This window comes from Microcebus murinus, chromosome 10 (genome assembly GCF_040939455.1).
Source record: "Microcebus murinus isolate Inina chromosome 10, M.murinus_Inina_mat1.0, whole genome shotgun sequence".
NCBI classification, from domain to species: Eukaryota; Metazoa; Chordata; class Mammalia; order Primates; family Cheirogaleidae; genus Microcebus; species Microcebus murinus.
In genome coordinates, this window is record NC_134113.1 from 11,061,752 (window position 1) to 11,086,941 (window position 25,190).

Here is a 25,190-nt window from a genome sequence, read left to right on the forward strand (position 1 = left end):
CAAATATTCTTGCATGTGAGCATATATATTCCACATTCAAGTTATTATTAAATAACTTTATCATTTTTATTTTTATTTATTTATATTTATTATTATTTGTTATAACTTATTATTATTAAAATGTTAGACATTAAGTCCAATATTTTACAATTACAAATAATGCTGTGACAAGTAATTCACTTATGCGGAAGTATTTCCTTCCATATTGTTGGAGGTGTACGTACCTTCAGGGTAAATTCCTAGAAGTGGGGTTGTTGAGTCAAAAGGTAAGTGCATGTATAGTTTCATTAGCTATTACCAAATTTCCTTCCAAAAGGATTAAACCAATTCGCATTCCCACCAGCAAACACGAGGACGCCTGTTTTCGCACAGCCTCACCAGTGCCGAGCGTGTTGTGAGAATTTTCATTTTCACCTTCCTGATAGGTAAGAAATGGCATCTCACAGAAGTTTTAAGATGCTATTCTCTAACTATGAGGGGCGATGGGTATCTTTTCATATGTTTAAGGACCATTTTTAAAATCTTCGTGTGTGTGTGTGGGGGGGGCATGTGGATTGTCTGTTCATGGGTAAAAGGAGCCATTTTTAAAGTCAGACTTTTGGTCTTTCATGACCTCCATTTTTGAGGGGTTTTTTTTTTACTTTAATATTAGGGACATCCCTCTGTATGTGATATATGTTGCAAATATCTTCTCCCAGATGATCAGGGTTTTTTTTGTTTGTTTGTTTTTTTACTTTATTGGTGTTTTTATTCGCTATGTAAAAGTGTTTTGTTGTTGTTATGCAGTCAATCAGTGTTTCATCGTATTGAATTTGGATTTTGAGTCAGTGAGAAAACCTTTCCACATACCCAGGTTATAGAGGAATTCACCCCTATCTCCTTCCAGTACTTGGATAATATCATCTTTTCCATCTAGATCCATGATCCATTGGAGTCTGTTCCTGTGCATGGTGCGTCACATGGACCCCAACTTGTCTCTCCCAGATGCTCGCTGGCTGCCCCAGCTCCTCCACTGACAAGTCCCTCTTCACCTCAAGGTTTAAGATGCCTCGTGTATCACACAGCCAGTTTCCTGTGTACTCAGGCCTATTTCCGGACTTGCTATTCTAGTACACTGGCCTGTGTCCCGGCACGCACAAGCCACGTGCTGTTTCGGTTACAGTCTTTAGGGTATTCTCGTAGGGTCAGTCCCTCTGTTGCTTTCTGTTCTCAACGTTTTCCTGCTACTCCTACATATTTTATTTTCCATGTGAACTTAAGTGTCAGTGTTTTTAGCCCCATAAAGATTTATTGTTGTTTTTATTGGGGTCGGGTCAAATTTATAAATTATCTTAAAAAGAAGTGACATTTTTATGATATTGGATTGTCCATTTGTTCAAATCTACTTCAGGGTCTTTTAGGAGTTTATTTTAAAGTTTTCCTCAAGAGACTTTGCACATTACTTGTTAAGTTTCCTTTTTTTAATCTTGTAAAGTCTTTTTTGTTGCTGTTGTCACTAAGGTTCTTCTACCATAGTATCTTCTAACTGGCTATGGCTATGCGTATATGAAGGCTATGGATTTTCATATGTTAATTTTATAGCTCACTGATTTACTGTTTGAGTAACTTTTATTTTATTTTATTCATTTATTTATTTTAGAGATGGAGTCTTGCTATGGTGCCCAGGCTGGTCTTGAACTCCTGGGCTCAAGAGATCCTCCCACCCCAGCCTCCAGAGTAGCTGGAACTATAGATGTACCACCTCACCCAGAATGAGTAACTTTTTATTATTAATTCTCTGAGATTTTTTTCAGGTATACTATCATATTATTTGAAAACAGAGATAGTTTCCCTCCTGCTTTTCCAATTCTTTTGCCTCTAATTGACTTTTCTTGTCTAATTGCATTGGCTAACATCTCTAGCACAGTATTAAACAGTAGTGGAGACCATGGGCATCCTTGTCTTGCCTTGTTCCTGACCTCAGTGGAAATGCCTCTAGTGTTTCCCCATTAAACAAAGTGCTGTGAACAAAACAAAACAGAAAAAAAAGGGAAGCAATTATATACACATTTATGTGTTTTATTTTATATGTACAATGCATCTCTGCATGATACACAAGGAACTGTGACGGTGGTTGCCTGGGAGAAGAGAATTGGCTCAGTGGGGACTGGCCTGGGAAGGAGATTCCCCAGGAATCCTTTTGAAATTTACTCAGAGTAGAGGTGTTATTTCCTCAAACAATAATTTATTTTTTGGCCAGGTATGGTGGCTCACGCCTGTAATCCTAGCACTCTGGAAGGCTGAGGTGGATGGATTGCTCCAGGTCAGGAGTTCGAAACCAGCCTGAGCAAGAGTGAGACCCCGTCTCTACTAAAAATAGAAAGAAATTAATTGGCCAATTCAAAAAATATAGAAAAAATTAGCTGGGCATGGTGGCGCATGCCTGTAGTCCCAGCTACTCGGGAGGCTGAGGCAGGAGGATCCCTTGAGCCCAGGAGTTTGAGGTTGCTGTGAGCGAGGCTGACACCACAGCACTCTAGCCCTGGCAACAGAGTGAGACTCTGTCTCAAAAACATAAACAAATAAATAATTTATTTTTAAAAAAACAACTAGAAATAGTGAATTCACAATCTCCTCTACTTGTCTGTTCTACTATTATTAATATATTTTTCAGTCTTTAATAAATAAATTCTTATGGACAATTTTTTAAAAGGCAGCAGATTAGATTGGCATGTGAGTGAGTGAGTGTGATGACAACAGCCCAGTTATTGCAACTACTGTTTGACTGTGCTGTCCTTGATGGGCCAGCATGTGACTTCCTCTAATGACACTGTGTCTCCCTCTCTATTGCAATATGTTGCCCCAACTCCGAACGCAGTGCCGGCCAGCGCAACACACCCTTCCCCACTGCACCAATGGCCAGGCCAGGCGAGCTGCAGCCTCCTGGGCTTGCCGCCTCCTCCCTTGGCTCCTGCCTGCTTCCCACCCCTGCTCCAAGGCCCTGCCTCCCTCTCCTTCCTGCTTTCACCCTCCAGGCCTGCATTTGAAGGACTCAGTTCCAAAACTTCTTCTGGCTCTCTCTGTTCAGGTTCACCTAAGGTTGACAATCCTACCCTACCTTTCAGGGCCAAGCCCAGTGCCAGCTCCCCGCTGACCACTGGCCAAGCCCCAAGCCTCTAAGGGGTAGGGGGGTCTTACGGGTCCTTCCTGCCCCTTCTCGCCCGTGATTCTCCTCTCCCACTGCCTGCTGCCGCCTGGCTCTTGGCACGGCCCACACTATAGGAAAGGAGGAAGAGAAGAGCTTGTGAGGGTTTGGGAGGCTGATGTGCGAGTCCACGCAGGAGCTGGCACGGCCAGAGCAAACGCTTCAGTGGGCCATCAAGTCAAGATGGCAGAGGCTGGACATGAATGCAGGGCCTAGAAAGGGTGGTCAGGCAACCAGGATTTCTCAGAGCCAGGAGAGGAAGAAGCAGGCAGGCAGCATGAGGTGGGCATGCCGGAGGGCCCACGCGCCCCAGGGGCCTCTCTGCTCTGCTCTCAGAGGTGCCCAGAGCCGCTGCCGGTGGCCTAGAGCTCCCCGCTGGCCCACAGTGGCTCCTGTCTTAGCAGTTTCTGCCTGTTCCTGCCCATCACGCATCTCACCTCTGCTAGAGTCGGGCTCAGCTCCTCCTTCCCGCTTCAGGTGCTGCGTGTGCAGCCCGAGCCTGGCGGAAGGCAGGCGCAGTCCGCCACTGAGTTTCTACATTCCTTCCCGCTCCACAGGCGGGGGGTGGGGGAGCACTTACCTGCCACTTGGCATAAGGAGAAAAAGAAATAAACTGAGGTGAACAAAATTCATATCTACATGCTTTCTTGCTTCTTTTATTTTCTTTCTTTCTTATTTTTTGTTACTTTTTTTAAGAGATGGGATCTCACTATGTTGCCCAGGCTGGCCTCGAACTTCTGGGCTCCAGCAGTCCTCCTGCCTCAATCTCCTGAGTCACTGGGACCACATGTGCACCACCACCATGTCCTGCTACTGCTTCTTTTATTTTAAAGGCAACCAGGCAGCATAAAACGTGTCCCCATCCTTGGTGAGGCTCTACCTTTTTATTGCTCCCATGAGCACCGAACACTCGCACATTCAGGGGAGAAGCCCTCCGGCCTCCACTGAGCCCAGTTACTCTTACTTGAGTTGCTTTCTTCATGGGCTTGTAGCTGATTTTCAAATCTTTCACGGTTCCAAAATGGGGAAAGAGGGAAAGGCTGGGAGAGGGATGAGGGGGGTGGGGGCTGGCAGGGGAGGAAGGCTGAGGAGGAGGAGGAGTGGACAGCAGCAAGTCTACCGGGGCAATTAGCTCCCTGCCTGCTCCTTCACTTCCATGGAGTCCCCCTGACACCCACCCACCTAGGAACTCCTGGAGGTCCCCCCCCCCATTCTGGGCCACACCGCCTGCAGTTTGTCCCTGCTTGCAGCTAATTCTTGTGTCTGGGTTTTAGCACCCGATGATTGCCTCCTTCCCTGCATTTTTCTCTGCGGATTGTTACTCCTTCTTTTTAAAGAGAGGGAGCGCATCTTTTTTAAAAAAGTGTCCTGGAGAAAAATATGAAAGAATGCACATCTAGCTAGGCACCTAAATTAGCCTCTGGTCGCCTGATTCCTCACCTGTGTACAAAAGCGTGAACATGTGTGTGCTCATATGCGTGTGTGTGTATATGCATGTGTGCCTATGTGTTTGTAGGGGGCTTAGGAAACCTCCCCACCCAAGAGAAGCCCAGTCCCCTTCTGTGATCTCCTCTCCAATTCTGTCCTGTGGCAGGTGAAAGCCCTGTAGTCACTCTACCCAGGACTCAAAGCCCAGGTGATCGTGGGTGAGTCACCTGACCTGTCTATGCTCCCTTTCCTGTAAATTCGGGGATAATAGCACCTATTTCTCAGGGTTGTTAGATTAAATGGAGGCAGAGCACTTAGCATTCTCCCTGTCTCGTGGGAAGCACTCCATAAACAGGAAGGATTATTAAGGTCTCTCTCAACCGACAATGGATGGCAAACATTCAGGGGCCCCTATAGAGATAAAGGGAAAGCTTCCCCTTCACTCCCTGAAAGTTTGCTGAAAATCAACTGACAAAAGGCAGATAAATTGGAGAAAAGGCATACAAAATTTATTCTGATGTGCATAGCATGGGGTAATCCCAGTGATTACCCAAGAACCCAGTGGGGTGCACACAGATGCTTATATACCCTTCTTTGTGGGGGAGAGGGAGGAGGGAGAAATGTGGCAATTTGAGGGACAATTATTTTTAGGAGGAAATGAATGGGCCTAATGCTCAGATAATGGTCAGTGAATAATTTTCTTTGGAAATTGAATAGGATGGAGAACAGATGATAGTTTGGTACGAAGTTCATCTGAGCTCTACGTGGGGTGTTTAATGTTCAGTCTCTTCCTCTGTGATATGAGTTTTAATCTTCCCCAGATAATACAGTTTCAGGCAGCTGTGTCCCCCTTGGCAGGTCTGGTTTCTAGGTACACAAAGGAACTTCGGAGAAGAGCTTCGCCCTGTGCTTCGGGAGGGACAGCGGACTGAGAGACAGGACGAGGGGGGTCAGCGAGACCTCGAGGCTGCTTCATGTCAAGCACAACATTTCGGGTAATGTTTTGAGCCCCAACACCCCGTCCGTGTCAGTCACTCTGCTGGTGCCAGAAGGGAAACACGTATAGGATGTATCGCCCATCCAGGGCTCACAGCCCCGCCAAGGGAGGCAGGAGCGGCGTGCAGGACAGGACACCAGGGAAGTAGTCACATCGATAACAAACGCTTATTTGCTGCTCACTGTGCCAGCTTCCATTCTCAGTGCTGTGTATGAATCAAGTCGTTCCATCCGCACAGCACTCCTACAGAGTGGGTCACCCCGGGTCACCGGCGAGGACACTGAGGCCCCTGCCTACACACACGCCAGGGAATAGAAGTCAGGGTGCCACAGAGGCCGCACTTTGAACCCGTCTCCTGCAGCGTCCTCACCTGGCGCAAGGGGGCACCATCCAGGGAGCTTGGAAGTAAAAGGGGCTGGTGGCCCGCGTGGAGGCGCCTCTCAAACCCAGAAGCCGCCCCCACGTCCTCGGGCTCTCGTGTCCCGTCTCTCAGGTACTCCACACAGCCAGGTCTGTGGCTGCACCTCCCCACAAGGCCAGGGCCCCTCCCTGGGGCTGTCTTCATCCTCCATGCCCCCGATCCTGGTACGGGGCCTGTCCCCAGGAAGTGCACCGGCACTAATGGAAGAGACAGGCTGCGTGTGTGTGTTCGGGGTTGGCGGGTACCTGGGCCAAGGCAGTGGGAAGAGGTGGAGCCCCACCGGCCCTGGTGCTGACTGGACATGGCTAAGGGCAGTGTAGGCTCAGATCACCGGCTGCCAAGTCTGGGCACGGCCACCCCTGGGCGGGGGCTGGGCACACTGAGACGGGGACACTGGCGGAGGACCAGGTGAGGGGCCCAGCAGGCAGGGACGCAGGGATCTGAGTTCAGGAGAGTGCAAGTTCCCAGAAGGCCACAGTCACTGGCTCTGCACAGTGTGTGGCCATCGGAACGGGTGACATTATCCAGGGAGGGGGCTCCCCTGGGAGCAGGCCGAGGGGACGCTGGAGGACACAGACAGCAAACTGCAAGGGCAGCCAGTGAGGATGGTTTGTAATATCAAGGACTTGAGTACCAACAAGTCGTAACAGTGGGGCCCATTTAGTTTAGGGGCCAGCAGCCCCTGCAGGTTACCACTGGGCAACAAAGCCACCGGGAGTCCAGGTACACTCAGTATGCCACGTTCCACCCCCAACAGGTTAATGTGCTAAAAATTTTGGTGCTTAAAATGATGACACCTTCAGTTAACTTGAACATTTCATCTTCCCCCAAATGACTCATTCTCCACGGATAATAAGCCCCATTGTGCTTTTTATATGGCTGCAATTATTCCAGCAGGTGTGGCACTTTATTTTGAGCTTTACCTTATCTGACATCACGCCCACCCTGTGCGTGGCAGAACTGAGTTTACTCCCGTTTCTCAGATGAGAAGACTGAGGCCCTGGCAGGAAGGCAGAACTTCTGGGGCCCGGCGCAAAGCCGACTCCACAGCACAAGGGCCAAATCGCCACACTGATCCATCATTGGGTCCACTGTGTGGATGGGGCTTCGGACCCTGACCCCTCGAGGCAGTGACCCAGGGAGTGGAAACATTCCAGTGCAGCTGGTTAGACAAGGTTGGGAAATGCGCTTCCAACTGCCCCTGACACAGGGGTGCTTAGCAAATATTTGCCAAGCGGACAGCAATTTCATCACCCTTGTTGCCCAGTGTTGCAAGTTCCTGCCTCGAACACAAGGGGCGGGTGGGGCGTCGGGCCCAGGCCAGGCCTCTGCAGCAAGCGCTAATTATTCCAGGAGTTCAGGCTTCTGGGGGGCAGGACACAAAGGTCGGGATCATTGCTCGCAAACTCTTGCAAAGTTAAACCAAAGCTCCGTGAACCCTAGACAGGCACGGTTAGATCTCCTTTCTCTCACCTCTGGGCAGGTCACCTTTGAAACTGTCCAGACTCAAGGACCTTCCCAGAAGAGAAAAGCCCCAGCTTGGATCAGCTGGAGGTTGGACTCGGTGGGGCGAGGGAGCCTAACCAAAACCCCTTGCCCAAATACCACCGGTCAGGGTTTCCTTCTGGACCTGGGGACATCTCCCATGAGCTTGTCACACATGTTTCTATTCTTGCCTTGATCCTAAAATCTGGAAGACCACCACAGGCAGACCCACTAGAAGCTCCTACCCTGAGAATTCTGACTCTAGTTAGGCTCCTCTCTCAAACTAGCTGTGTGTCCTTAGGCAAATTGCTCAACCTCTCTGAGCTTGTTTTCTCACCTGTTGCAAAGCAGATCATTTCACAGTACTCCTTTCTCCCTGGAAATACGATATAATGGACCAGTTCCTCCTCCCTGGTCTGGAAGCTTTGTGAGGACAGGCACACAATTCCCGTATCTGTTGCTCCTTCTCCCCCAATGCCAGAGGTGCAGATGGCACCTAACATACTAAGTAAAAAGTCCTTTGAGAAATAATGGTGATACTGGCGATTACTCGGTCTGGCACCAAGCTGAAGTCTCTGTGGATTACCTCGTTTCGTCATCATACTTCCCAGGAAGGCGCTACTGTGCCCATTTTGGACTCAGCGGCGTGGCCAAGGTCAGGCAGCCCGCGTGGAGCGGCTGGGACCGGAGGCCAGATCAGAACCTCACGTGCTTGCAGACAAGCTCGTCTCCTTGAAGGGCAGAGAAATTCCAGGGAGGGAAAACGTCTTGTCTGAGAACAGCACGAAAGGAAGGGGGTTTCTAACCTGCTAATTCAGCTCCAGGGGAAGGGCCTTATCACGGGCCCTGCAGGTTGGGGCTCCCTGTCTACACTGTTCCTGGCTACTGTGGTCAACTGTGTTATTTGCTCCAGACACAGTGGTTCTCAACTCACGGTGATTTTTGCCTTCCAGGGGTCATCTGGCCATTTGGAGACATTTTTGGTTGTCACAGTTGGATGGTGCTACTGGCATCCGAGGCCAGAGGCCAGACGTGCTGCTGAGCAACCTACAGTGAAGAATGGCCCAGCCCAAATGGCGCAGGGCTGAGGGCAGAAAAGCGGGACTCTGCCATGGGCCCTTGGAAAGGTTGCTGTCTGAATTCCCTGTTCCGCGGTACACACTATTCCCATTTTATAGATGAGGGGACTGACGCGCAGAGAGGTTGGGCTTGCTTTGGGCTCGTATTTATAAAACCAAGATTCAGTGCTGTGGGCTCCTCCCCACCCCTGTGGGTTGGAATGACTCAGCCCCCGAGGGGAGCTGATGGGACGCAGAGCCAGGTGGAACAGGAGGAACTTCAGAGTCGGGAAACCGGGATCTGGTCCTGGCTCTGTCATAGACTCACAGCGTGACCCGAGTAAGTCACTGCCCCTCTCTGGTTTTGTTTCCAAAGGAAGCTGGACAAGGTAACCTCTAGGGTTCCCCACAGTGACGACTGATGAGACGCTGCCCCTTTGCGGCTGAGACAGTGTCTGGGGGCTCGAAAGATGGGGAGGGTCCTGGGGGACATTTGGGCCCACCTTAGACACTCCAGTCCACCTCCTCACACAGGATAAATCCAGAGGGAGGAGGATGCGGCCCTGCCCTTGGGCAGCGGGGAAGATGTTCTCCCTGGGCAGAAAGGACCATGCTCTGCGTCTGCGCACCGGGCAGTTTCCAGAGGCCGGCCTCCAAGCGTGAACTCCCAGCGTCAGAACCAGACTCTTCTGCAGCCCAGCCAGACGCGGCCCTTCCCCAGAGCGTCCTCGCTGGGCTGGCACGGCCTCCTCTTAAGCTCTGGGCCCATCTCTTCCTTGAAGTGAGGGGTACCTGGGGCGGGGGCTGCTTTAGTGGGAGCCCAGACATGTCACAGCAAAATTCACCTTAAATAGCCCAGAAGCCAGAAGGGAGGCACCCTCAGGATTACGAGGTGGAGGGCCATTTGCTAGGGGCCATTCCAGGGCTCTGGGACTCCAGCACTGTTCAAAAGGTAGAGACAGGGTCCCCAAAACCTCAGACCCCCAGAGCAGCCGGGGGGGGGTGCATGCTGGAACCCCTGGCTCCTTAGGAACATTGAGGCAGCCCCACAGCTACAGGATTTGGCACTTGTCAGTTTTATTTCCTCAAGAGTAAAAGGGAAGGGAGGCGGGGCCTCGGCTCGGCAGTGAGGGGCAGCTCGGAGCCCTGCGCCCCCCTTCCCCCACCCCACCGTGCCTGCCCCCCCCTTCTCCGGGCTCCACTGGCAGCCCACAAGTCAATGGAATTCCTGGCCTCTGGATGTCACCCCAGATGCAATTGAGCTGGCTACAGAAGCACTCTGTTGGTTAAAGCGGAGTCGGAACAACCAGGCTGTGCGCTGCTGGTGGCCGGGCACCGCCCAACCTGCGTGCGCGGGCCCGGCCTCAGTGGGTCTTCCCCCGGCCCTCGGAAATGATGTCCTCGGGCTGGGCGCGCATGTACCACTCCACCCAGGAGCCGTCATAGACAGGTATGTCGGGCTTGCCACAGAGGTAGGCCCCCAGGGCCACATGGCAGGCCGTGACGCCCGAGCCACAGGTGGCCACCAGCGGCTGGGACAGGTCCACTTTCTTCTCCTGGAACAGGTGATGGATCTCCTCAGGGCTCTTCTCCAGGCCCTCCCCAGTCAGGAAGTCCGTGAAGGGGATGTTCACAGTGCCGGGGATGTGGCCGGGCTCGATGCCTGCAGCGGGGGCAGGAGGGAGGGAACATGCAGAAGGCTGGTGTGAATGGCACCCCACGTCTGCGGTGCCTGGGGTGCTGAGAGCCTCCCGTGCAAGCACGGCTCGAAACCCTCCATGCGCACCATCTCGGTCAGTTCTCACACCATGAAACCCAGGCACTACTCAGAGGCATTCCCATTTTACAGATGGTGATGCTGAGGCTAAGTGCCTCCGAAGGTCAAAGCACCTAGCAAATTGCTGGCTGAGGTTTGAACCTGAGAATCAGACGCCACCAGAGCCACACTTGGCCCCCAGAGTTTCCTAGCTATGTGTCCTGGGGACAACAAAGCAATAGATAAGACCCCTGCCTAGCTAGGACGCAGCACTTGCAGGCAAGGGCTTTGGGTCTGGCAGGCAGACAGGCAATAACCGAGTAATCACAAGCATGAGGGTGTCACAAAAACGACACCAGTAGTGACAACAGCTGCTGTTATTGAAGGCTTACTTTGTGCCAGGCACTGTTTGGAGCCCCTCACCTGTATTTTCTCCTTTGACCCAGCCCAAAATTCTGTGGGAAAGAAACATCCTCTCTTTTGTAGAGATGAAGAGAATGAAGCACAAAGACCACCTTGCCCAAGCTGAGAGGATTTAACCCCAGTGGGCTGTGCCTGGGGTGGAGGACGCCTCTCCGAGAAGACCCCGAAAGGTGAGTAGGGTTCAGCCAGGTAAAGGGGTCTGGGCAGTGGAGGCGCAGAACTCCCAGGTGGAGGGAATCCCATGGGTGCAGGGAATTGCATGTTGCTTGGAGGAGCTAAAGGTCACGTGAAGACAGCCCAGACAGGGGGGAGGCAGAGGCTGGAGAGGAATCAGAAGGGGGCCTGGATGACTTGGCCTGGAGGGAGACCAAAGGAAACTGTATTTCCATTTGTAAAAGATTGTTTTCATTGCAGCAGGAAGAGGAGGATGGGCAAACCCAGAGAACTATTAATTGAGAGGATCACCACCTCACCCACATCTCTGCAAACCCCTGAAAACAAAACACATATTTTGTTTTCCCCACCCCCCATCAGGTGGGTGTTACTAATATTCCCATTTTCATAAAAGGACTGAGATTTTGCCACAAAATAGACCATCACAGCTAATGACTGAAATCTGAGCCATTCGGACTTTAGGGTTGGACTCTAGGGCGGCTCCCGCCTCAGTGTCCCTCCACAGTGGGGTGAGAGCCCCATGGGAGCTGCTGGCCCAGGGCGGCGTCTATTCTCAGAGTGCAGCGTACAGACGGCACTCCTGGGGCCGAGGAGGGGCTGGGGTGGGTTGTCATCCCCGCTACCAGGTGCAGAGACTGGGATCAGCCAGAGACCTTACAGGGACCAGCCCAGAGCGAGGAGGAAGAGCAAGCTCTCAAGCCAGGTGGCAGCAAAAGATAAAGCAGGGCGGTCCCCGCACCGTGAACTCCACCAAGCAGAGCGTGCTTCCCCTGACTGCTGGCCCGATGCGGCAAGTTACAGGTGCACTTGGCCAGACCTCAGGCTGCGGGGTGGGAACGATGGTGGCAGTGACGGTGTGCACCACTGGTTTCGTGGTGCTGAACTCAGTCCATCTCGACACCACGGCCTCTGCACCCTTCATGCTCTGCGTTCCGCTCCCAGCTTACACAGATAGGAGAGACGAGGTGACTGCAAGGTGTCACACAGTCCATGCAAGTGGGCAGGGCTCTGGTTGGCACCCAGCTGGCTGCCCTATGTTGCTCCACCCCACCCCGGGGGCTGAGCTGGGGGACACCAACAGGATCAAGGTGGTGCCCTCATTAGGCTGAACCACACAAAACTGCCACCTAGGTAGGTTCAAAAATGGTTGGCTATCTGCCGTTTCCTATGACTGGAGTAATATCAAAGCTGTTGGACAGCATTCTGTGTGGCAGGGACTTTCTGAATTCACCGAGCCTCTCTGGGACCTGACTCTGTGCCAGTACTGGGCTAGCCCCAGAATGTGCTGGGAGCAGGGACAGTCCTTGCCCTCAGGCCATCCAAAACAGTGCTGGGCCAGGGTGAGCCCGCTCGGAAGTACAGAGCAGAAGCTCCGCCCCTGATCTGGCCATGGCCACCCAGAGCGCTTCCCAGCAGTGGCCAGCTCCTGGCAGCCCTGCAGGTGCTGGAGCGGGCTGAACCCTGCCTGGGCTGCTTCCCGAGACCCGGGGAGACTCCCCTTCTTCTTCTGTACGATGACGGGACCCGCCCCACCGGATTCTCGAAGGCTCACACCAACATGGCCACTGACCAGACTGCTTTGTGGTCCCTGCATTATACTTTCCCACAGGCTTCTTGCCTGGGGAGACCCAGCCCACAGGCAAAAGGCTCAGCAGCCACTTCTATTTCACGCCCCCTCCACTCACCTCTGGGATTTTTCCCACACTGGGGCCCGCAATGCCCCCACCCCATTCTGCAGTGACCCCACACACTCATAGGACTGGGGGAGAGCTGTGTGGGTCTCATACTTACACCGGGCACCCCAGGCAGCGGCAGCCCGCAGGAGGGGACCGGGCGAGTGTTAGCATTATGGCTCTGCTTTACCAATAAAGCCAGTGGGACTTAGAGTGCAGCGACTAGAAACCAAACTTCCTCCCCCAGCCCTGCGGGTCCCCCAGAGGCGGGGCAAGCCTAGGCCAGTGCCCAGGGCACACGCCACGCCCCAGGCCTCCCAGCCCCCTGCATCGGCCTGCGCTCTCACCGTCTCGGGGCTCGGGCTCGGTGCCGCGGAAGCGGCCGGCGGCGCGGGCGTCCACCACCTGGAAGCGCCTGGATTCCAGGTTCTCCTTGACGTCCTCGTACGTCTTGACAAAGGCGGGGTCGAGCTCAGCGCGGAACTCGGCGGGCGCCTGGTGGCTTTTGCCGGAGCTGAGCGGGAGGCCCTGGCTTAGCCAGTGGCGGAGGCCGCCGTCGAGCAGCGACACGGTGTGGTGGCCGAAGGCGCGGAACATCCACCAGACGCGCGGGGCCGAGTAGAGGCCCTGGTCGCTGGCGTCGTAGATCACGACGTGCGTGGCCGCGCCCACGCCCAGGTGGCCCACGTACTCGGCGAACTGCGCCTCTCCGGGCAGCATGTGGTCGTAGGGCGACGTGCGGTCGCTGCACTGGTCCAGGTCGAAGAAGGCGGCGCCCGGGATGTGGCGCTCCTCGAACTCGCGGCGCGCGTCGCGGCCCATCTTGGGCAGGTACCAGGAGGCATCCAGCAGCTGCAGGGGCTGCCCGGCGCGCGGGGCCCGCAGCGCCTCAGCCACCCACTGCGCCGACACCAGTGCGCGGAAGAGCTGCGGAGGGGCCATGGCGGCGGCGACACCCGAGTGGCAGGCCTGTGCAACGGGGAGGATGCCAGGAGTTAAGAAAGAAGAGGCGACCGTGGGGCGGGAGACGCCCGCGCGCCGCTGGTGCTGGGGCAAGGGCCCTGAGGAAGGTGGGGCCGGGCAGGGCGGTCTCTAGGGGAATGCAGACTCCAGCGGCTGAACTCCAGCACAACGTCTGTGGCCTGGGGCCTCCCGCAGCCCGGCCTTGGATCAATACACAGCTCCCAGCGACTGAAAGACCTTGACGCCCTGGAGAGGGCCAGGCGCCAGGGTGCCTCCTCTCCACTTGCTGAGCAGTAGGGAAGTGTGCAGAGGTCTGTGCAGGGGAAGGCCCTGCCGCCGCTTTAAGGCAAACTGGGGCAAAGTCTCAGCCCCTCCCTCAGAGGCAGCCCAGCTTCATTTGCAACCAGCCAAGGTCCCTGCTGGAATTGTCCACTCACTCCTCAGGCATTTACATTAGCCTCCTAGGAACAGTAGCTGGAATTTACTGGTTCCTGACCCTTTCACCCTCACAAGACCTGACACTGTAAACTCTCAATTATTTGTTGGATGAGTAGCCTTAAGAGGTTTGGTGTTATTGTCACCATTTCATGGAGGGGGACGCTGAGGCTCACAGAAGTGCGCAGACTTGACCTGGTGGCGCCAGGCTTCACAGTATGCAGTCTGGCACGACATACTGTTTAGCAGCATTCGCTGGGCTGGTTCTGGGAGCACCGCAAGGCCAGGTTTTGCCCCTCCAGCCTGCAGGTTCTCTCTAGCCCTTCTATTAGCAGCAGCGACAGTGACTCAGCACCTCTCTTCCCCTCCCCGCCTGCAAGCCAGAGGCCCAGAGCCCACCAGCTCACCAGCCCACATGTCAGCCCTCGGCCTTCCAGGGTGCAGTCTCCACGTTTAAGTCTTTTGTGCTGGGCAGCCTCAGTCTAGAAGGTGCCTTTGTGCAGGTGAGAGAAAAGGGCCCCTTCGCCAGGCGGAGGCAGAGCCCCCACCAGGGCACGAGGCTGAGTATGCAGAGTGGGGGCTGCAGGTCAGCTGGCCCCTGTGCAGGCACAACCTTTCCATCCACACCAGGCCGTCCTGCCAGCGGATGGGGGGGGTGGGTGGAGAACACATCGGTGGTGCTTCCCTGTGGCCAGGCCACACGTCCAGCACCCAGCCTCGGGTAGGCATGAGCAGGCCTGCTTTATGAATGGGGCAACGGGCAGTTGGAGAAGTGCCTTGCCCTCGGCCACAGAGCTGGGCAGGGGAGCCTCAGGATTTGAAGCCAGAATTCAGCTCCTAAGGCTGACTTCCCTAGCCCCAGGGGCCGTGATGACCAGGACATAATGAGTCCACAGTGTGCTACTCTGTGTCCACCCCACCCCCTACAGCATCGTCTCGGCTGGCTTTTAGGAACCCACTTCGCCCACACAGTCTGGCCCTGTGCTGGACGCTGAGGAACTCTTGACTTTGCCAGGCCCTGGGGGTACAGACAGGGCCTGGGCCTGCTGGAGAGACAGTGTCACCGAGGAAAGTCTAGAGTTCAGCACGAGCACATAGGGGCCCCGACCTCAGCCTGGGGTGGGAGCAGAAGGCCTGGGAAGGCTCCTGGAGGAAGTGAAAATCCAAACTAATTTGACCTTTCAGGGGCCCAGGAAACCTCAGCTTGACCCTCAGGATGAGGACGCTGCCAAGGAGGCTTAGCTAAGGGACGATCCCAGTACTCTGTGTGTTATGCCACAGCTGGGAATGCTGGAGGGGGCTGCAGTTCCTTCTTGAAGAACCCATTTGTGAAGCACAGCAGCCCCTCCCCCCATTCAGAAGGATCCTCTTTGGTTTTCTTCCCCCAGCCCCAAGGATCCATTTAGAGTGGAAAGGACTGTGTTTGGGAGTCAGAGAGTTCCCCAAAGCAGCACAAACCCCACTCTGCTGTTTAACTGGTGGTGTGTTGGTGGCCATGTCAGGATCCCTGGGTGGTTTCTGTTCCGCATAATGGAGCTTCCAAGCCCCACCTCTTACAGAGATGGAACAGTGAGGGGAGAGGGCCGCCAGAATGCATTGCATATGGCAGGTTTGAATAATCATTAAAAATGGTTTAATAAAATCCCATTCTTTCTTCCGGTACTGTCACAGGTGGCCCTTGAACGGACAACAGCAGATCTGAGAACCTTAGAATTTCGGGGCTGGGCGGGGCTTCAGAGGTCTGAGGTCACCCTGCCAGCCTCTGCTTGACTGGCAGTTCTCACAAAGGCCTGCAGGAGTGGAGCAGGGTCTGAGAGGACAGGCTGTGGGTGTCGGAGGGGCAGACCAGAAAAAGGGACCCGGTGTCTGTGTGCGTAGGAGCCAGGCTCACTGTAGGTGGGGGTGTTCTGGGAGTGAAGGACCCCAAGACATACCACCACCTCGGGGGCCTACACGGCTACACTAAGGAGAGTGTGAGCCCCAGGCCAGATCGGAGTGGGCCCCGGAGGAGCAGAGCTTGGGCACTCAAGGACTTCCCCCAGCCTGGTCCCTCTGGGCAGCCTCCCTGCCCCACTGCCAAGCACAAGGCTTAGGAGATTGCTGTGAGAAGTAGCGAAACAATACCAGTTTTTTGAAAAGGGCGATGAGGAAAGCATTCTAGACTAGCTGGAGCAAAAGCTGGGTAGCACAGTAGGCCCTACCAGTGTGCAAGAACCAATGGTTAGATTTTCAGGAATTTTGCCAACTGGTTGTTAAACACAGCTACTGTTAAAAAGTATAGAAACTTATGATTAAATGGACTAAATTAAAAACAAAGGCAATTTTTTTAAAAAAGCATGAGGCCTCAGACATGAGCCAGGTAAACGAAGGCAGCTACTACCACTTAGGCTTCAGACTGCCATTAGGCCCAGCCTCAACTCCAAGTGCATGTGTCCTCCAGCTCCTTGCCCTGCTACTCTCTCCCTTCTTTAAATAAGTTTCTGGCCTACCTGGCATGCTTACTTTGGGAACTAAGAGACACCATGGGTGTATCAGCAAAGTGCCACACCAAACAGGCCCTGCCCATGATAGTTTCCTTTCACTCCAGCAAGTTCACTGTCATTTTCTCTTCCTAGAACCTCTGGGTCAGTGGGGCCTGGTCGCCCTGGCCTCTCTGAAGGGCTCTATTAGTCGTCCACCATCCCTCCTACCCTCTCTGGTGGCACCAGGTCACCCACACTCCCCACCCGCCACTCAACACGACCTCACCCTGCAGGCCGCGCCGAGCGGCCGCGGACAGTCGTCCTTAGGGCAGACCTGGGGCGCGCCTTCCCTCCTGGACTGCGCAGGTCCTCCGCTCAGACCCCGCGGGGCAGCCCCGCGCCGCCGCGCACCCCAAAGAGCGACCTCCCCCGCCAGGAAGGAAACGTGACGCGGCGGCAGTTACCCGGGTCTCGGGCTCTGGGCCTCCCCGCTCCGCCAGGGCCCCCGCCGTGCGGCGCCCCCTCCCCGCACCCGCAGCCATCCCATCCTCCCGCCACCAACCTGCGGCCGGCCAAAGGGAGGAGACTCCGGCACAGCCCACCGCCGCGGCCACTCGGAGCCGCCGCTGCCCGCGCCTTCCACTGGCCGGGCCTGAGGGGGACGCCCGCCCCGCCCCGCCCGGCCCCGCGCCTGCCCCGCGCCGCCGGGTGACCCCAGCAGCACCCCGCGGGTCTGGGAGGTGCCGCGCGCCAGGGGCGGCGGGGGACGAGCGCAGCGGCGCGAGGACTGCGCGGAGTCGCGGCTGACGGCGCGGGGTCCCCCCTCGGACGGCGGCGCGATGGTGCAGGCCGCCCGGGGAGCCGTGAGCTCGGGGTTTGAACCCGCCAACTTCTCCAGCGGGCCGGGGCGAGCGCCAGCGCGGCGGCCAGGGCGAGTGAGTGCGGCGGGGCGGGGGCGGTGGCCAGGCGCCAGGACGGCTGGGGATTAGGTCGCTGGCCGGGCCACCTGCGGCCCAGGGATGGATCCCGGTGGCAAGAGTGGGACGGGGAGCCCTGGGAACCCCTGGCCCAACTAGGGCAGAGGGCACCGAGCCAGGGCCAGACTCGGGCATTGTGGAGTCCGCGAGCCGGGCTGCCGAGAGGCCGCGGGCGAGGGCGCATGGGGGTCCCCGGGCCCGCTTCCCCTGTGCGCCCACCCCTCTGCCTTCCCAGGAACGGGGATTCTCAGTCCAGGATGCCATCTCCCCAGTCCTGGGCATGTTTTCTTTGCGCTTTTCTGGCAGGACCGAGTATTGTAGCTTGCAGGGGCCAGACGCCCTCCCGGCCTGCTCCCCCACCTGGGCCCTCGGGAGCTCTTGACCCGCCCCCTTGCGCTGGGCCCCGGGAGGGGCGGGGCCGGCTTTCCTTTGGGAATCTTCGAACCTAACCTACCCCGCCGCGCACGCCCCTGACACCCTAGGTGACTATAGACGCCACACCCTCGAGGAGTGTGGTGGGAGAAACAGCTCCTCCTCCCGGGCCCCACCCACAGTACGCATAGCCTTCCTCACACCTGTCTCTCTTTCCTGGTTCCCACCCGCGCCAGGTGACACGCAGAGCTGAAACCATGGTTCATCAGGTGCTCTACCGGGCGCTGGTCTCCACCAGGTGGCTGGCGGAGTCGGTCCGGACTGGCAAGCTGGGGCCCGGCCTGCGGGTGCTGGACGCATCCTGGTACTCACCGGGCACCCGTGACGCCCGCAAGGAGTACCTAGAGCGCCATGTGCCCGGCGCCTCTTTCTTTGACATAGAGGAGTGCCGGGACACGGCGTCGCCCTACGAGATGATGCTGCCCAGCGAGGCGAGCTTCGCCGACTACGTGGGCCGCCTGGGCATAAGCAACCACACGCACGTGGTGGTGTATGACGGTGACAACTTGGGCAGCTTCTATGCTCCTCGGGTCTGGTGGATGTTCCGTGTGTTTGGCCACCGTACAGTGTCAGTGCTCAATGGTGGCTTCCGGAACTGGCTGAAGGAGGGCCACCCGGTGACATCTGAGCCCTCACACCCAGAGCCGGCCATCTTCAAAGCCACACTGGACCGCTCCCTGCTCAAGACCTATGAGCAGGTGCTGGAGAACCTCGAATCTAAGAGGTTCCGGCTGGTGGATTCACGGTCCCAAGGGCGGTACCTGGGCACCGAGCCGGAGCCGGATGCAGTAGGTAGGTGTCCCAGTGGTGAGTGGGCCCCAGGGAGTATTGCCCAATGCAGGGATAGGGAGTAAGGATGACAGGGAACCGCTCCAGGTCTTGCCGTCAGAACCCACTTGTAGGCTTCAGTCTTTCTATCCTTAAAATAAGAGGGCGGAGCCAAACCTAAAGGCTTCTTCAGCTCTCATGCATGTGAACCTATAAATATGTCCCCATAGCCATGCGCTAACAACTGCCCTAGCATCCATGTAGAGTGGCATCAGCAGAAGTGACTGGTGACATGTTCACCTACATCCACTCCCAGGCATCAGCTCCCCCAGGTGCACTAGGGTACCCCAAGGGCTCATGCCCATGGGCCAAATTCCATGGCTGTACAGAAGGCTCCCAAGGACACCTCAGCTTCCCAGGGCCTCTCTAGTCTCCCAGAAACCCTTGCAGACATCAGCAGTGCCTTCCCCCAGGTCCCACTCCCTCCATTTGGCTCTCCTGGGCTCCCGTACTGGTGTTTGCAAGAGTCAGCCTGGCTGATAACTTTCCCAAGCAGCTGCAGCCTGTCTGCAAAGCTGTAACAGCAGCTGCCAGTTCATGCTGGATGCTTGGCGCTGCATTATCCCATCCAACAATACCCCATGCCAGCAGTGAGATGGGACTGAGATGCCAGGACGTTAAGTTACTTGCTCAGTTAAGTGGTAGAAGGCAGGATTCGAACCCAGCACTGCCTTGTTTCAAAGCAGGGCACCAAACCAGGATGCGTCTCATCCTGCCCCACCTCCACCTCCCAGGGCTAGGAGGAAGTCCCTTCTGCTAGACATCCCTAGGGAGATGGCTCATGAGTCCTCCTCCTGTGGAAGGGGAGGCTGGGAGGATTCTACACTGTCTGAGGGGTGGGGGGACCTCAGGAGAGGAAATGCTGAGTGTTAGAACCTCCTAACCAGAGAGGCCCCCGGAGGTCTTGCCTTTCCCACCAGAGTCTTGCTGTCATCACTCCTGCTAGGCGCCCTCCAGTGCCTGCCCAGACACCTGCAGTGGCAGGTGGTGGGGACCTCACTTTTCCCCGGGGCCTCTCGCAGCTCAGGGTGGCCAGCACCGTCATGGTGGCTCTTTCCTCAGTCAGAGCTCCTCCTCTACAGAGTCTAAGTCATGAGCAACATTTTACCTAACTTGTTGAAAAAAATTTCTTCCTGTCTGGACCTCCAAGGGCGAGGTTGCTAGGAAAGCTGTTTTGCACATGCTCAGAGCTGAGGCCTGAAAGCTTGCCTCATCAGACAGGGGACTCCAAGGTGCACAGAGGCGGGCCTCAAGGCCACATAGCTAGTTAGTGGCAGAGCCAGGGGAGTGCAGGCTCTGCCTTCCCCAGCGAGGCTTTTTCCATGCCCATATTTTTCTCCCTAGCTTGCTCTCTGAAGGTCTGGAGTTGAAGATTCAAGTTCATTTGGCACCTTCCAGAGACTCCTGGCGTGGGACACCTGCAGTCCCCCTGTGGCCTTGGTTCAGAGGCCTCCTCTCCTTGGCACTTAAGCTGCCCCTGGGGGAGGAACAGTGGGGGCGGTTCTCTGGCTTCTTCCTGGCCTGCCCTGAAGCAGCCTGAGACTTAAGTGAAAGGAAGAGCTTGGAGGTGCCAGGCCCAGCCCCTCTCACTTTGCAGACAGAGGAGGGAGGCTCAGAGAGGGGAAACAGCCTGTGGCAGGAAATGCCTCCTGAAGTCCCTCCTCTTCTCCAGGATCCTGTTCCCACCTCCTCCAGCTCCCACCTGGAGCACCAGGGAGCAGGGAGTCTCAGTTTAGCTCAGCCACTCCTTTGTGGGGGACCTCCATCCAATTGCTTGGCCAATCTGGGCTTCCTTATGATGAAATGAGAAAAGTAGCAGCAGGCCTACCCTGGGTGTGTATTTATTTAAATGCTGCCATGGCTGGAAAGGGATTTTGAGAAAGAAAAGGAACTGTCCCAAGGCCAGGGCCATCTTGAAAGACATAGAGGATGTGGCATCTCATTCCCTGCTTGGTTCGCTTGCCTCCTGCATAAGGCATTTTGGGGACACAAAGGCACATGAGGCTCTTACACTTACAGCCACACACTTACAGTCCCCAGCTTGGGGTGGGATCAGGGAGGCACCCTGTGGGTTCAGCAGTCCAGATGCAGCACACGGGGGGGGGGGGGGTGTGCATGCAGGTGGCAGGCCTGGGGGACAGGCCTTGGCCCTGCGTGTCCCTGGAAGGAGCAACCCTAGGAGGAGCTGGAAGCAGGGCCTTAGGCATGAACTTCCCCTCTGGCCTTAGCTCTGTGTCCCCAAGTGCCTTCCATCCTGTTTGTAAGGAGTGCAGAGGAGTCAGACAGACCTGAGTTTACATCCACGTGTGGCACTAATGTGTGGCCTCAGGCAATTCCCTTCACCTTGAATGCTTCTCCCAGTTTGTGAACCAAATTCTGCACAGCTTAAAGGAGGGCTGCAGGAAGTGAGGGAAACAGGCCCGAGTTTGTCCTCTCCAGTTTGTCTTCTACCTCTCCGCTTGGCGGGGTGAGGGTGAAGAGGACACTGACCCGTTACCTGCAGAACCCTTCACATCCGGCTCTTCTGGGCGCCTGCGGCAGCCATGCAGGGAGGAGGCGGGCGGGCTGGTCCCAGTTCACAGCTGGGGAAGCAAGAAGAGACCTTAGTGGTGCAGAGGGCCCAAGACTGGACCAGGGTCAGCAGCATCTAAGTGGGGCTGGCTGTTCCCCAAGGCCACTGCTGTGGGTGTGGTGAGCTGAGAGCAAACCCAGGGACTGGGAGAAAGGTCACAGCTCCGTGGTGTTGCTTTATGAGACCAAGGGGCCCCTCTGCCACTGTCCCTCCCTCCCTGGGCTGAGGGAAGTGGGAGGGTGCAGGGCTGCCGTGCTGGGTTCCTTAGTGCCTTTAGGGTCCTTAGGAGGAAACCAGAAAGAGCCAGACAGGTTTTCCTGGCCTTGAGAATCCACACCTGTCAGTGGATGAGGGATGTTAGCTCGCCAATTTGTCTGGTGTCTTCTTGGCCAAAGTTGGAACCCAAAGTCCCAGGCATCGGAGCCTTTGCAGAGCATGAGAGGTTCGTCTCTTCCAGTCCCTGCCTCGGCCTCCTTTTCCAGGGAGGCTCAGGGTGGTCAGAGAACTCAGGCTTTGGGGCAGGACCAGTCTGATTTCACTTGGCACACCTTTGCTGTGTGTCCTGGGGCAAGTTACCTCACCTCTCTGAGCCTGGGCTCCCCATCTGTGCTGGGAGGATTACCTCTCTGGCTTTGTGAGGACTGAGGAAGATAAAGTTCTTGAGAGAAGCTGCCTTCAGGGTGGCTGGTGTCAGAGGTTGTGAGAATGGTGGCCCTCCTGCTGGGAGCGGGGAGAGCCACCAGGCTGCAGCTGCCTGGACTCAGAAGGAACAGCAGGTCCCTGCCTCCAGGCCCCGTGCACCTTTCCTCCAGTTGGCTGCTCTCCCAGGTTCTCTGGCCCAGCTCCATGGTGGCCCTTCCCACACACACGCCCCCGCTGGTGCCTGCTCATTTAAATTCCCCAGGCAGGCCCTGAGCCCTCCGTGGCAGAGATGAAAAGGAGGACCCCACGTTCCGAGGCCGCCTGGCATGGGAGGCCGGATGCCACAAAAGCGCCCTGGCCCCATCTGTGCTCGGCAGAGGGGCCCTGTGCATGATCAGAAGGAACCAACACAGCTGCTTCATCAGGGAGGGGGCAAAGGAACAGAGCCCTATTCAAACATTTGTGTTTTGTTTTATTTTATTTTAATTTTTTTTTTTTGAGACAGAGTCTCACTCTGTTGCCCTGGCTAGAGTGCCGTGGAGTCCACCTAGCTCACAGCAACCTCAAACTCTTAGGCTCCAGTGATCCTCCTGCCTCAGCCTCCCTCCCAGGTAGCTGGGACTACAGGCATGTGCCACCATGTCCGGCTAATTTTTTCTATATATTTTTAGTTGGCCAATTAATTTCTTTCTATTTTTGTAGAGACAGGGTCTTGCTCTTGCTCAGGCTAGTCTCAAACTCCTGACCTTGAGCGATCCTCCCGCCCCGGCCTCCCAGAGTGCTGCGATTACAGGCGTGAGCCACGCACCCAGCCCACATTTGTGCTTTTACACACACTGAAAGCCAGCCCACTGCCTGGACGCTGAAACATTTTAAAGCTGGGTTTCTCGGCCAGTTGCTGTGGCTCACATCTGTCATCCTAGCACTCTGAGAGGCTGAGGCGGGAGGATCGCTTGAGCTCAGGAGTTCAAGACCAGCCTGAGCAAGAGCGAGACCCTGTCTCCACTAAAATTAGAAAAATTAGCCAAGTATGGTGGTGCACACCTGTAGTCCCAGCCACTCGGGAGGCTGAGGCAGGAGGATCACTTGAGCCCAGGAGTTTGAGATTACAGTGAGCTGCGATGACACCACTGCACTCTACCCTGGGTGACAGAGGGAGACTCTGTCTCAAAAAAAAAAAAAGGAAGCTGGCTTTCCTAGGGAAGAATGTTCTTGAAGCCAGCAGCTCAGCTCTTCCTCACTGGCAGGGTTAGCACACATCTGATCTCAGATTAAAGTTTCCTGGCAAAAAGATGAAATCACAACAGGAAGAAATTCTATAATCTTCTAAGTTGGGACGTCTACTCAACCAAAGAACTCTTCTTGACTTGTCCTAGTGAGTGTTGGAATCCCCTTTGGCCTTGGGTGTGGGGACGGGGACATCGCTGGCATGACTGTGCACCTACTGAGTGTCTGGGGTCTCCGGGGGCTTTACCTGTGCTAACTAAACTCCCTCGCACCTGTGACGTGGGTGAGGCTCTCCCCGTCCCACGGGAGGGAGACCGAGGCTCGGGTGCAGGGCCTGCCTGGCTGCGGCTGCCACACGTGACTCAGATGAGCCTTGGCCACACGCTGGGTCCTTCCCCTCCCACTCCCACCGCCCTGCGCCTGCCTCCCGCACAGCCCAGGTTTCGTGGGGTGGTGGGGTTCGGGCCCCACTCCCGGTGCCCGGGTCTGCCAGGGTGTGGGCCTGAGGGAGACACGAGCAGCCTGCGGCACGCGGGCACCGGCCTGAGGCCTCGGCCCTCTGGGCGGCGCCAGCTCTGGCCTGGCCTGCTCCTCTGCGCCCCACTTGCTGGCTGTTCTGACGCCAGATTTGGCACAAGGACCTCACTGGGTGCCTAGACGGTTCCAGGAAGGACCCCAGAGTCAGCCTAGACCCCCACTCTGCTTCCATCCCAGCTCTCAGAGGTGCTCCGGGGAGTCTGGAAGGGACCGCCGCCCCATTCTCCCCCGCCCCACAGGCGGTAGGGGGTGGGCCAGTGCCTCCCTGTGACTCACTCCTTACAGCGGCCTGGACACAGGGGGTACTCTAGCTCCCATTTTACCCATGGGGAAACCAAGGCTCAGAGGGTTGGCATGACTTGCTTAAGGTGAGATTCGAGCTTATGTCTAACGCCAGGTAATGTGCTCTTTCCACACCTGTGTGCCTAACAGGAAAACCAGTGGACCCAGTGTAGTCCTGGGTCTGCCTCTACCCCTCCGTGGGGCCTCAGGTGAGCCATTTCACCAAGCCTTGGTGTGTTCCTCCGTAAATGGAGTGACCTCATATTTAATGAATTCCATGGTTGTCTGTTTAATGTTTGCCTTCCTTGCTAGACTCTAAGTTCCCGGAGGGCCTGGGCTGTGTCTCTCCCTTTCACTGCTGTGTTTTTAGCCATTGGCACAGCACACAGCATGTGCATTAATTTGTCTCATTTGCTCTTCTCAACAACACTGTGAGATAGGCATGTACCACTGAGCCCATTTTACAGACGAGAAAACTGAGGTTCAGAGAAGTGAAGTGACTTGCCCAGGTAAAGGATAATGACAAGGTTAGTAGACCTGAAACTCATACTTCTGGCCTCTTAAGCACCTATGATTTGGGACATCCCTACTTCAAGACAGCTTTTAGGGGAGGGGGTGCAGATGTCTTAGGTCATGAGCACTGATGGTAGGTAGGGCTGGGAATAAAGCAAGCTTCAAGAAGAGCAAAGATGTCACTTTGCCACGCTGAGTGAGGCCTCCAGGCCCCACCCCGTGTCTGCCCTGACCTGTGTCCTCTGCCCCCACCCAGGGCTGGGCTCGGGCCACATCCGCGGCTCCGTCAACATGCCGTTCATGGACTTCCTGACTGAGGACGGCTTCGAGAAGAGCCCTGAGGAGCTCCGTGCTCTGTTCCAAGACAAGAAGGTGGATCTCTCGCAGCCCCTCATCGCCACGTGCCGCAAGGGGGTCACTGCCTGCCACATTGCCCTGGCGGCCTACCTCTGCGGCAAGCCCGACGTGGCCGTGTACGACGGCTCCTGGTCCGAGTGGTTCCGCCGCGCCCCCCCGGAGACCCGCGTGTCCCAGGGGAAGGCCGGGAAGGCCTGAGCGCGACCCTCTCCCCTGCTCACCGCAACTGGCCAGTTTAGTGGCCCCGGCGCGACCTGCCGCTGGGCCGTACCTGTTAGATGAAGGAGATTGACATGTTTGTAGAATTGCTGTGCGAAGTCCACCCTCTCCCCGTGCACACTGGAATAAACCTTGCCTTATCTGA

General features: G+C 56.0%; 2 protein-coding genes and 1 long non-coding RNA gene across 6 annotated transcripts; 2 read left to right on the forward strand and 1 right to left on the reverse strand.

Moving 5' to 3' along the window:
- Window positions 1–9,633: 9,633 nt before the first annotated feature.
- Window positions 9,634–17,171, reverse strand: MPST (mercaptopyruvate sulfurtransferase). 4 transcript variants are annotated; one of them, XM_012787126.2, is made up of 3 exons: window positions 17,022–17,171; window positions 12,947–13,568; window positions 9,634–10,236 (listed from the first exon to the last, which is right to left on the reverse strand). In XM_012787126.2, exons 2-3 carry the CDS (start codon window positions 13,539–13,541, stop codon window positions 9,938–9,940), a joined length of 894 nt encoding a protein of 297 aa, XP_012642580.1. In that variant the 5' UTR covers window positions 13,542–13,568; window positions 17,022–17,171; the 3' UTR covers window positions 9,634–9,937. The 4 variants fall into 4 exon arrangements, with proteins under 4 accessions (XP_012642580.1, XP_012642579.1, XP_012642581.1 ...); XM_012787125.2 differs by having other exon boundaries at window positions 16,924–17,054; XM_012787127.2 differs by lacking the exon at window positions 17,022–17,171 and adding an exon at window positions 16,746–16,877.
- LOC142873334 (uncharacterized) lies at window positions 10,231–11,341 on the forward strand. The gene is made up of 2 exons (XR_012921377.1): window positions 10,231–10,922; window positions 11,167–11,341. It is a non-coding gene; the product is annotated as an uncharacterized LOC142873334 (long non-coding RNA).
- Window positions 17,171–25,190, forward strand: TST (thiosulfate sulfurtransferase). Its single transcript, XM_012787119.3, has 3 exons — window positions 17,171–17,394; window positions 18,045–18,660; window positions 24,726–25,190. The coding sequence occupies exons 1-3, from the start codon at window positions 17,299–17,301 to the stop codon at window positions 25,022–25,024; spliced, it is 1,011 nt and encodes a 336-aa protein (XP_012642573.2). The 5' UTR covers window positions 17,171–17,298; the 3' UTR covers window positions 25,025–25,190.